Source organism: Panthera pardus, unplaced genomic scaffold (genome assembly GCF_024362965.1).
Source record: "Panthera pardus isolate Hobbes unplaced genomic scaffold, ASM2436296v1 HiC_scaffold_24, whole genome shotgun sequence".
NCBI classification, from domain to species: Eukaryota; Metazoa; Chordata; class Mammalia; order Carnivora; family Felidae; genus Panthera; species Panthera pardus.
Window position 1 is genome coordinate 13,882,224 of NW_026526810.1, and position 13,236 is coordinate 13,895,459.

Genomic DNA, 13,236 nt, shown 5'->3' on the forward strand with positions numbered 1-13,236 from the left:
CAATATCCTTTCTGTGCTTGTAATGCGATTTCTTGACTGGGAAACCTGACTCCCATGATTTTCACTATACTTACTTATTTCATTAAACCCTCTAAGAAATCAGCCCCTATCCCTGCTACTGTACCTCCCTCAGCAATGCACTCTTCACCGCAGGTGTGTCCCCTGACTCCTCACCTGGCTGCATCTCCCACTCCCCCTGAGCTCCCAGTCACCACGCCATGTTACCAGGCCCCATGTGGAAGCCTCCTGACCCACTTGGGTTCGCGCACTCCTACTTTAAGCCCTCCTCACCATGTCTGGGCCCCAACTTCCTGCACAGAACTGTCCCGATGTATGCATACCCTTCACTCCTTGTTTGAGCTCTGACTCCCTATATCTGCTGCCACCCCATGTGGATGTCTACCTCACCCTGGTCAGGCCCTTGCTCCCCATATCAGGCCACCCCATGTGACAACATGCACTAGCCCACTTGGCTTCAGCTCCCCACACTGAGTCACCATTTCCCCCTGTACTGATGCACTCCTCACCGGAGCCAGGCCCTGATTCCCCATGCTGGGTACCCCCTACACTCACGCATGCGCACGCGCGCACACACACACACACACACGCACACACATACACACACGCGGTGTTAATGCCTCCTTCACCCTATTCAGGCTCTTACACTCCATGATGCTCCCGCCACCCCCATGAATGTCACCCTCCACAGGCCTACACTAGGTTAGCCTTCCATGCTGATGACCTTCTCACTCTGACGCCTGAAGCTGAGCTGCCTCTCTGCAGGTACGACCCCCATCCCACTCTGCTCAAATACTGCACCCTGAGCTGGACCTCCCCAGGCATGGACATCCTACTTGGTCTCTGGCTTTCCTATGGCAGGCATCTCCCACCTAAAGATGCTCTTTTTACCCTACTTTGGCCACAACACACCCTGATTTGGGCTACTTCGGCTCTCCCCCCAAACACGGGAGTGCCCTACCTAACGTCTTCAAGATTGAATTGTACAGGAAGGGAAGGAAGGGAGAAGGAGCCATAATTATTTTGAATACTGTTCATTTTCTCATTTGTTTTGGCCACTACAAAGCATTATTTGGCAAAGCAAATAGGTGCACTAATCTTACCTTTAGTTTTATCTTGCCTTACATTTCCTTTTTGTTCTAACTTGCACTATTACTACTGTCCTTGTTTTATTTCTTATAAGCTGCATTTTGGTCAGTCACCACTAATCCTCTGTGGAAAATGCAGGGCATGTTGTGAACACATGAAGCAAGTGGGCCACTCAGCTACGCATCCCCAGCAGCTAATACAGTGAAGATCAGAGTGAAACCGAAAATACTCAACAACCAGCAATATAATATAGACAAAGACACCAACCAAATAGAATGGGGGGACCTCACTGAGGATCGGAGTCCTGGAAGACCCCTGCTGAACGTGTTAACCCTTTAGGAGATGAATTGTGCGTGTGTGTCTGTGCATGCGTGTGTGTGTGTGTGTGTGTGTGTGTGTGTGTGTGTGTGTGAGGAGTGTAGGGGTCTCAGGGAAGGGTCCTTCTGGAAGAGGGATGTTACTCAGGAGGTTTAGAGCAGGAGCTGTTTAACCAACTAGCATGGAAGCATTAAAAAACATTTTGAAACCTTAATACAAATTTGCTGAACAAGAAAGGCTTGCACCGTGATACACCTTGCTGTCTGGGCAAGTTCTTTAGGGAAGTTCTTTAGTGAAAGCACAGCCTATTCTCCTCAATACCAGAACCATCTCCTCAGGGAGGGGCCTGCAGAAGGCAGGAAGTGCACATGGGCACCATCAGTACAAGTTGTGCCAGGAAACAGCTGGCTACCTGGTCCACACATAAGCAAGAGAAGACTTCCAAACTTCCTCTAGTGAAAGACAAACCACACAAGTGTAAGAAATGTGGGCAAACCTTACAAGAAAAAAATGGAAACCAAAAGCCAACTTTGCCAGAAAAATGTTGGTAGTGGGTGAGATACTAATCTACGTACGAGAAAAAGTACATTTTTGTCTAAAATCTGTTAAGCCTCACTGGAATCTACCCCCAAAACCAAGAGCACACTGTATACACTGTATGTTAGCCATCTTGACAATAAATTATATTTAAAAAATAAAAATGAAAAAATAAAGTCTCTGTTAAGTCAACTAAGAGCTATGATGCACACCCATAAGAGACAACCTGCTAAACCAGAGGTTTTATGTGAGGTCTCAGTGAAAAAGAACATAAAGCATCCTTGTGATAATTACAAAGAAAGTCACTTCTCTGAAGGGGTAGATTTAACATTTTAAAAGAAGGAATGGCGTTAAGAAATAAATGGCTATGGGCCATAAAATAGAAGATTATGAGCATTTTCAGAAGACACATTTCTGAATGCTGTCTATTCCCAAAACAGGAAAAGCTGAAGTCTCTGGTTTTTGTTTATGTGATATTTATCATCTTCTACCTTACCAAGCACCAAGCTCAAGTCTCTTTACATTTACAAAGGCTAAATAGGTCACTTCCTCATGCATATGAGAATGTTGTTGGTTCCCACCTCTGGCTAGTTGAAAATAAAATCATTCTACAGCATTTAAAAGTTTTCCACATTGTCCTTTTGTTTAGAGCACATTAGTATATTGATGGCTATACACTTTTAAAACTTGTCCACGGACTCTTTGCTGCTCCTCCCATCAAGAGGTAGGGTCTTTGTCCTCTTCTCACATAGTTGATCTGCCTGAAAAGTTTGTTTATGACCAAGACTGCTGTGGGCCTTTTGAGACTAGGACAGAAATGGCCATATGGTCCTGCCTGGCTCTCCTGGGACACTCACTCTGGGGGAAACCAACTGTGCAGTAAGAAGTCCAACGATCCCAGGGTGTCTGGGTGGCTCAGTTGGTTAAGCATCCTATTTGGACTCAGGTAATAATCACACGGTTCGTGAGTTTGAGTCCTGCATCAGGCTCTCTGCTGTCAGCACAGAGCCTGCTTTGGATCCTGTCTCCCTCTCTCTCTGCCCCTCCTGCACTCATGCTCTCCCTCTCTCAAAAATAAATAAACCTTAAACAAAAAGAAGTCCAACTATCCTTAAACTACTGTCAGCAGGTGAAGATGAATAGGTTACACGCAGGTGCTCCTACTGGAAAGCTGGGCTGAGCAACCAGCTGCTGGCTGGAATCAACCGCCACCTCAAGTGAGGCATGTGGGATGCCCAGCCCAGTTGAGCCTTCATATGACTGCAGCCCCAGCCAGTATTTGACTGCAAGCACGTGAGAGAGCCCAAGTTAGAACTGCCAGGCAGAGCCTTCCCCCAAACTCCTAACCCACAAAATCCTAACCAAAATCAAATAGTTGCTGTTTGCCACCCCAAAGTTGTGGGATAATGCGTATCAATGGCAACAGTAACTCTAATGACCAAGGAAGTATTTTCTGACCAATTCTATCCCTTTTTGTACTTTCAGTAGAAGGCAATTTCAGACCCAAGTTGTATTAGCCAGAAGAGACTAGGTTACACTGTGCTAAAATAATTTACCCTGAAATCTCAGTGGCTTTATTCAGCAAAAATGTGTCCTGTTCAAGTATAGGCAGGGAATTTTGTTCCATTTGGTGAGTCAGGGAATCAAACACCTGCATGTGATGACAACTTGATCTCACATACTGCTGCAGCAGGTAACACTAACTCTCTAATGCTAACATCCTATAGCATATCTTCATTCGGAAAAAGGGTCATGCTATCTCGGCAATACCATTTTTTTAAAATTACCAAGTGCAGCATAGATTGGTGGTCTCCAACATGCATTCTCCTCTTGCTCCTTTTTTAAAAAAAATTTTAATGTTTATTTATTTTTGAGAGAGAGACACACACACAGAGTGCGAGTAGGGGAGGGGCAGAGAGAGAGGGAGACACAGAATTTGAAGCGGGCTCTAGGCTCTGAGCTGTCAATATGGAGCTTGACATGGGGCTAGAGCTCACAAACAGTGAGATCAGACCTGAGCCAAAGTCCGATGCTTAACTGACTGAGCCACCCAGGTGCCTCACCTTTTCCTCCTTTTAATTATAGCAACAGCCCAAGTTTTAGCAGGGCACATAACTGCTTGACTCAGACTGCACTTGCAGCCAACCATACCATGTGACTAAGCTTGGGCCAACGGGACATGAACAGGAGTGATATGTGTAATTTCCAGGTCCTTTCCTTACAGGACTCGCCTCTAGGACACTTAGCTTTTAGACTGAGAACAGAAAAAATAAAATCATTCTACCTACTTACCTACCTATCTACCTATTTCCTATCTATCTATTGATCGATCGATCTATCTAGTTAAGCCACTTTAATTTTTACAAAGAACAGAGAGCAATGGCAGGGGGAGGGGTGTCATGCTAACGTAGCAACAACTAACTTTTCACACCTTTTCCTATTACACACCTTCATTTTATACTGCTATACATTTTTATTTCCCCCTTTTAATCTGTACTTTTGAATTTGCCGTTACATTACTGAACTTCCACTATTCTTACTTAAACTGAACTCACATAGCAGCTTCCTTTGAAGACATGGGCTCTCTGATGTAGGACACAGACACTGTAGTGTGGGAGAGGGAAGAGTGAATTCAAAGGTTTATGATCCTGCCTCTCATCCTGGAGAGGTCTTTTTCTTTTAATTTTTTTCATGCTTTATTTATTTTTGAGAAAGAGTGAGAGAGAGAGAGAGAGCACGCATGAGTGGGGGAGGAGCAGAGAGAGAGAGACAGAGAATCCGAAGCAGGCTCCAGGCTCTGAGCTGTCAGCACAGAGCCCGACGTGGGGCTCAAACTCACTGACTGTGTGATCATGACCTGAGCCAAAGTCGGACACTTAACCGACTGAGCCACCCAGGCGCCCCTCATCCTGGAGAGGTCTTAAACAAACCCTCAAGTCTACTAAAATAAAGACCGGCAGCCAAAATTAAACTCCTAAAAAAGGGGGTAAAAGTTAAATATTAACAATAAATAATACCATCTTACGGCTCCCTTACCTCAAATTTTAAACTCAACCAATACAATGAAGGCAATCTGGCACCATTGCCAACAGTGCAGATCCTGGAATCAGAACACATCTGGGTTTGAACCTCAGCCTTGCCACTTACTACTAACTTGTCTATGGTAAGTTAACTGCTCAGGGGTGCCTGGGTGGCTCAGTCAGTTAAGTGTCTGACTTCAGCTCAGGTCATGATCTCATGGTTGGTGGGTTCGAGCCCCGCGCTGGGCTCTGTGCTGACAGCTCAGAGCTTGGAGCCTGCTTCAGATTCTGTGTTTCCCTCTCTCTCTGCCCTTCCCCCCACTTGTGCTCGCTTGCTCTCTCTCTCTCTCTCTCTCAAAAATAAACATTTAAAAAATGTTTTCATTTAAAAAAATAAAAAATAAAAAAGTTAACTGCTCAAGTCTCTGTTTCCTCACCTGAGGAAGGTGAGTAGAGTAGCTCATAGAATAGCGATGAAAATTAAAGAAAATAATACACATCGAGTACTTGTACACAGCCAAAGGATTCAATGCCAGTTGTTACGGTAACTCTATTCCTTTCCATATGCTATTCCCTCTGCCTGGAATACTTCCTCCTCTTGTGGACCTGGGGAATTCCTTCACATTTATTATAACTCATGCCCTGTGGTGTGTTCTCACCTCTTCCACCTGCCAGGGGCAATCAACCTTTCCCACATTTGTGTTACCGAGAAGACATGTATGTTAATTCTCCTTATCAAAGGATACTGTAATTGCTTGTTTAAACAGCTGCCCCTCCTCACTGTGAGCACAGTCCATTTCTTCTTCGCTAAATCCCACTCTCAGTACAGTACACATTGTAGGTTCTCAAATATGTTTGTAATATGAACTGAATAAACCTTTGAGTTCACTCTACAGTCAACCCCTTTGTTTTCTACATTAGGAACGAGGCCTACTTATTAAACATTCCATTCTTTTTTATCAAAAGAATTGTCCTATCAAAATAATTTAAACCAAAGCATAATTAGTATTGATGATATTACAAAAGGCAGTTATCTGAACATGAATATCTACAGATACAGGCTCTCTAATGAGAATATTCTTATCTAACATTTCAAGTTTTTCTTGGGAATTGTAAGCAGATGCGATTGAAAGGTCTTAAAAACCACGGTCAGTAATTGAAAATGTACTGCTTTTGTAATAAGGAACAAGGTATTAGAATTTTAAGGATAGAAAATAATCATAAGAATACTTAGCATATATACGGAAATTATTACTGTATAAAGTCTTTTCACCTGCTTCTTCTAATCACCTTGTGATAGTGAAAGCAGCTGTATTTCTATTACATGGAAGGTCATGTATAATCAATAAACACTACAGAAAAGATGTAAATCTGTTTTGGCAGCTTTGGTGGCCTTTATTGTGGCCATTAAATCCAGACTTCAATAAAAGATGTTATTATTATTATTTATAATTTTCTATAGGGCAAGAGAATATACTGATAGATCTACCTTTGAGTAAGACCAGAATTACCATTCCCTTTAAATAACTTACTACCAGTTTCTGATGACAGTGACAATACATGGTCTTAAAAAGTAAAAGACACTTTGTAAGAGAAATTGGAAACAACAAACATTAAAATAAAATACCTCAATGCAGACATGATGCATTCCTCCAGCCTTGTTTCTCTGCAGAAAACCTGCAATTGGGCTGTCATTTCCCAGTGGATGAAGCAGTTCCATCTTGGTATTTCCCAGGTTGACAAAAACAACAGATACACCATGCTCAGGAACAGGGACCACCTCACTTACCTGGGCCCCCAGAACATTCTCATAAAATGCCTTGGCTTTTTCTAAGTCTGGCACTGCAATTGCTACATGATTGAGTCGACCCAGGTTCCACACAGGACCTGCCACTTGATGCGAGGACTGTGATGTGGAAAGAGCTTTTACTTTCGGAGCTGAAGTCTGAAGTCTGGAAAAAAGCCCTGAAAAATTGAACAGCCATTGATAGCCTTCTTGAGAATTGATGGATTTATAAAATTAATTAAAAAAAAACACTAAATGACTAATACATATAAACATTATTTATATACATATTCTGGTTTTAATTACTGATATTAAATTGGGGAGTTTAATGGAAAAATGACGTCAAAATTACTCACTCTGCCATGAAACAACTGTCTGGAATTAAAAAACTAATTGTGAGCTTTTTAGATTTAAAACAAAGATGGCATTTTTCATAATAATTTCTATTTATTGATAATACTTCAAGGACAGCTACATAGCATTAAGAATGACTTGCAGGGCACCTGGGTGGCTCCATGGATTAAGTGTGTGACTTCAACTCAGGTCATGATCTCGCATTCGTGAGTTTGAGCCCCTTGTTGGGCTGTGCTGACAGCTCAGAGCCTGGAGCCTGCTTTGGATTCTGTGTCTCCCTCTCTCTCTGCCCCTCCCCCACTCACGTTCGTTCTCTTTCTCTCTCTCTCTCAAAAATAAGCATTAAAAAATTTAAAAAAAAGAATAACTTGCTATTCTCTGTATTTCACAAGGGGTAAGTTTGAAGCTGACAGGGACACAATACTCATTTAATGATGAGAACAAGCAATTTTCTCCTCTACCTATAACCAATTTTTTGTCTTATATTCTGCAATACGTATTAAAGCCATGCCCATTACAGTGCTCTTTAATAAGATTTTATTTTAATGATTACTAAAGAAAAGAAAGACAAGCAAACATTAAGAGGATCCTTAAACTTATGAGAATTCCCTCTGAGACCAGTTTTTTCTTATTGTTTCTTTTTATAATTTTGAAGACGAGAAGAATTGCTTCTGAATGTGAAGAAACTTCTTTCATTAAGAAACTGAAGAGACCTATAATGTGTCCTCCCTGTGGATTACTGTTTCCCCAGTTCCCAAAACACTGGACTTTAAGAGCCAGATTCTCCCCAAGATGAAAACTGTATACATATATGAGGTCTAAGAATAATCTTGTAAAACTACATCACTTAATTAAAAAAAAGTACAAAATAGCATATTGAAGAACACATATTCTAAACAATCAGGTTTAGCTCTTAATGGAAAATACTTTAAATAGTACTTAGTATCACAGAGCTAAAAATAGTTAATTCCTTTTTACTGAAATTTTTGATAACAAGGAAATTAAAGTAACACTACTATAGACCATAGACCTTGTGGGGAAAGGCAGTCTCATATGTTAACCCCCACTTAACCACAGAAGGATGAAAAGTTCCTTGGCAAGAGATAAAGAGCCCACACAGCCTGTGTATCACACTGTGCTGGGAATATCTTTCCCTCTTCCAGACTCAGTGAGTGCTCTTTTGTCTCAGTTTAACGTGTGTGCATCATACGGCAAACCTGTTATAGCAGTCCTCTGCAGAGAGGGAACAGGGTTCTTTGTACTGTGACACAAGAGGGGCGTGCGCAAACTGTCCTGCACTGACCACTGGGAGAGACCCATTGGTGATGGTGGACCAAACCCACCATTAAAGATAATCTTGCCCTATCTCATTTCTATGTAAGTAAAGCATTGTTCCATCTCTGATGGACTCTGATACCAAGATGCAATGGGCAGAAGTGTTTAGATTCCTCCTCTGGGACTGGTAACCAGTGCATGGTACTCTGCTTGACAAATGTGATGCATCATAGGTCAGCAGAAGGCAAAATTCCACCTAAGATAGTCTTCTGGTATGCTCAAGCCTGTATTATTGGTTACTGAAATATCCAAAGTTTGTCATTATCAATAGGTTGACACAGCCCAGTTCTATGGACTGTATTATGAAATTCAAGCGTATGCCAACTTAGTAAGCACATACATAAATGTACAATTGAAAGTAAATTTCATGAAAGGCATACCTAATCCTCAAAGATGTGATGCGCTCTGATATTTTCTACTCTGTTGTATTTTATTTCAGTTTTTAAAAAATTCTGGTACTACCTACCAAACATCTACCTTGTTAAGTTTGTTGTATAGATATTTGATGTAAAAAATATAATACAGTGCCAGACATATATAACAGGTGCACAACAAATTCAGCCATTCTTATTGTTACTGACATACAATAATTGTTTGCTGAGTGGCATGCAGAAATTATCTCAAGGGCACAGTGGTAGTGAATTTTTAAAATGCTAACAACCGGGACACCTGGGTGATTCGGTCAGTTGAGTGGCTGACTCTTGATTTTGGCTCAGGTCATGATCCCAGGGTCGTGGACTTGAGCCTCTCACTAGGCACTGCATTGGGCATGGAGCCTGCTTGGGATTCTCTCTCTCTCTCTGCCTCTGCCCCTCTCCCCTGCTTGTGTTCTATATAAAATTAAAATTAAAAAAATGCGAACTAAAAAATCATTGGTCAAACTGCTCTTTCCTTCTTTCTTTGCATCTCTACTATCTGTGCATTTTACAACGAAAGTTCGATACAGAATGTGTTTGTATTATAAAAAAAAAACAAAAACATGGTAGGTAGGGCCAATGAGCTTTAGAATAAAATGGATAAGTCCTTTGCTCTGTGAAATTTTAAGAGTATGTCAAATACGGAGCCTAGGTATTTCTGAATTGTCCTTACCAGTATTATCTCTATAAGAGATGGGGCAACTGGTATTTCCTTGGCAGGCATCCTATTACTTAGCAATGGGACATAAAGAAATATCAAAGGAACAAACAAAATGTCCAAGCAAAGGTAAAGTTTTACATACTATACCAGTTTTTGGGGGGACATTTCTAAACCTCTGGCACTGAAAAGGAAGTCCAAGCAAGCCATGTCATTAGAAGCCTCAGTATAGCCTGTCTTTCTCCATAACCACCTTACCATTTGGAAATGGGAGAAAAGGAAAAAGTTTATTGGAATGACTGGCTCTGTTTCTTTTTAATAAAACATAAAATGAATCTTCACTCTATGTTAGGAAAAATAGATAATAACATCTTTATGTAATGTAAAAGTCAAGACTTTGTGGCTCTACAGGCTTATCTTATCTCTAGAAATGTAAGCTAGTTTGAAAAAAGAAACATCACTATATTGGTTTTATTTGAGCCTTAGGAATAGAGTAAAAATAAACACAGGGATGCTGGTAAGAATTCAATAATTCTATGCCACATTGGCATAGAGATTACTTAAATAAATTTTTTAAAAATGAAGGGTTAAAAACATAAAAATAGCCAAAAAGCACATTAAGATCCTCAATATCATAGCCATTAGGGAAAAACAAATCAAAAACACAACAGGATACCATTTCATACCCATAACAAAACCTGTTGATGAGGATATGGAGAAATTGGAATCTGCTTTTTACATTGCTGGTAAGAATGTAAAATGATAGAGCTGCCATGGAACAGTTTGGAAAACTCAAAAAGTTAAATATACAATTAGTATATGACTCAGAAATTCCACTCCTAGGTACCTAAAATAATTGAAAACATGACTTAAACAGAAACTTGGACACAAATGTTCACAACAGCACTATTCCCCAATAGCCAAGCAATGGGAGATGATTCATAGCCATACAATGGAACATTATCCATACAATGAATATGAAGCAATGATACAACATGGATGAACCCTGAAAACATTATGTGAAGTGACAGAGTCAGACATAAAAGGTCATATACTGTATGACTCCATTTATATAAAATATCCAGAATGGGGAAGTCCACAGAGACAAGAAGCAGGATAGTGGTTGTCAAGGGCTAGAGGGAGAAGGGAATGGGGATTGACTGAATTGGCATAAGATTTCCTTTTGGGGTGGGGAAAATGTCTTGGAATAAATAAAGGTGAAGGTTGCACAACATGATAAATGTAATAAATGCTGCTAAATTGTACATTCAAGAATTTTGTGTTATGTGAATTACCTTAAAACAACAACAACGGGATGATGCAATGGGCAAAATATGAAATCCTGTAGACCAAGCAAACTGGAGCAGGAAACACGGAATAAAGGGGTACCGTGATATAGATCCTTGTAGACACTTAATAAAAAATGATTTCTGAAAAGTCTGTGGACCTTTAAGAAGTTATACTTTCTCCTTTGCCTTTGGCAACTTTTATTTTATTTTAAAAGGTTTCCTTTTAAAAAAATATTTATTGTTTATTTTTGAGAGAGACAGAGAACGAGCAGGGGAGGGAGGGAGAGAGAGAGAGAAAGAGAGAGAGAGACTCTGAAGCAGCCTCCAGGCTCCGAGCTGTCAGCACAGAGCCTGACACAGGGTTCGAACTCATGAACTACAAGATTAAGACTTGAGCCAAAGTTGGACGCTTAACTGATTAAGCCACCCAGGTGCCCCAAGTCCTTGGCAACTTTTAAAATATATTTTTATTTAAGGTTGACCTCTGACTGGTTGGAATTTACAAGTGTAGCTTTACGTTTCTCTGTCTTCCATCTCAGAAAGGTACAACTGCATTACTTTGAACTCTATAATGCGTAATTTGTGACTATTCCACATAGTTTCACAATAAACTACAATGTACAAATATATGAATAAATACAACAGATATTTAAAAACAGGAGCGTTAAAATCCAATAGGATTGCAAAGATGAGTATCTACAGATTTATAAAACAAATGACGTCCACATATCAGGAAATGTGATATGCAAGAAATAGATATGTTACCAAATCTGGTGTGTGTGTTAACTCTGACTCCTATCTGTCCCTCAATATGGCTCTTGCTAAATACTGTTAGTGCCATGACTTAAAAATAACATTGCATTTCCTTCCATCCATTTATTTCAGACACCAGGCTTTCCAAACATTGGCTCCAAATAAGTAAAGGTTTAGTTGGAAGGGTCTATACTCAAATGGATTAATGGTTCTTACTGTTTAAAGACACTGTATGTTAAATTTGTACATAAAGTTTCACAGAATTGTGACAATCACTTGTAATAAGGTCTTGCTAACATCTTATTGAGATATAATTTATACACTATAAGGATCACCCATTTGAAGTGTACAATTCAATGTCTTCTTACATATTTTCAAAGTTGTACAAACTTTACATAATCTAATTTAGAACATGTAATAAGTTGTTAAGTCTGAACATTTGCATATCTTGTTCGAGGAAATGTAACACATTTAGAAAGCCAATCATCAGAAGTGCCTTCAAGATGGTTGGTAAGAAGACCGCATATTTTGAGCATTCAACAAGTGGATTTCACAGTATCATATAATATTTTCGACCTATTTAAAACTATGGTCAGGAATAACTTTTTATTCATCACAGTCAGTGAACAGACCATGTTTCTGTTACCCCACTTACACATGACTCCATAATAAAAGTAAATGTCTCCTCACAGTCCTATAACTTGGCCACTGTTGTCTCCTAATTGGTTCGACTTCCATTTTTAAAACTAACCTTTTCACGAAGCCAATCCTTTGCAAGCCAAACTGGAATTTACTGTGTGTGCTTGACAGCATTCATTTTTCTGAGCTTCTCCTATTTTTCTGTGAAGTATTATGTTCCTTAAAGATGGAGTCATAACATAAAATTACCACATGATCCAGCAATCCCACTACTGAAAACCGGCTTTTGAAGAGATATTTATATATCCATGTTCATACATGTATTATTCACAATGGCCAGAATGTGGAAATAACCCATGTGCACTGACAGATGAAAATTATAAAATGTGGTGTACATTTACAACGGAATATTTGTCAACCTTAAAAAGGAAAGAAGTTCTGACACGTAAGTGTCATGCTTTAAAAACACGCTAAGTGAAATAAGCCAGTCACAAAAGGATGAATATTGTATAATTCAAAAATATTATATGATGCTGTGAAATCCACTTGTTGAATGCTCAAAATATATGGTCTTCTTACCAACCATCTTGAAGGCACTTCTGATGACTGGCTTTCTAAATGTGCTACGTTTCCTCAAACAAGATATGCAAAGGTATAATATTGTACATACAGCATCTGGAGTAGTCAAATTCACAGAGAGAAAGTTTTACAGTGGTTGCCAGGGCTAGGGGAAGAGGATAATGGGGGAGTTATTGTTGAATGGGTATAGAGGTTCAGTTTGGGATGATGAAAAAGTTCTGGAGATGGATAGTGGTGATGGTTGCACAATACGGAAATACAGTTGACTCTTGAACAAAATGGGGGGGTTAAGAGTGCCAACCCCCAACACAGTTGAAAATGCACATGTAACTTTTGACTACCCCAAAACGTAACTGTTGACTGGAAGCCTTACTGATAACATAAACAGTTGATTAACACATGTTTTGTACATTGTATGTAATGTATATACTATATATTCTTACAA

At 39.9% G+C, this 13,236-nt stretch overlaps 1 protein-coding gene across 2 annotated transcripts in view; it reads right to left on the minus strand.

Annotated features, from left to right (window-relative positions):
• MCEE (methylmalonyl-CoA epimerase) overlaps positions 1–13,236 on the minus strand; it is a 28,982-nt gene that overhangs the window by 12,786 nt on the left and 2,960 nt on the right. For both annotated transcript variants that reach the window (XM_019460049.2, XM_019460050.2), the window contains exon 2: positions 6,610–6,947. In XM_019460049.2, the coding sequence (XP_019315594.2) occupies positions 6,610–6,947 (338 nt within the window). The remainder of the gene's footprint in view (positions 1–6,609; positions 6,948–13,236) is intronic.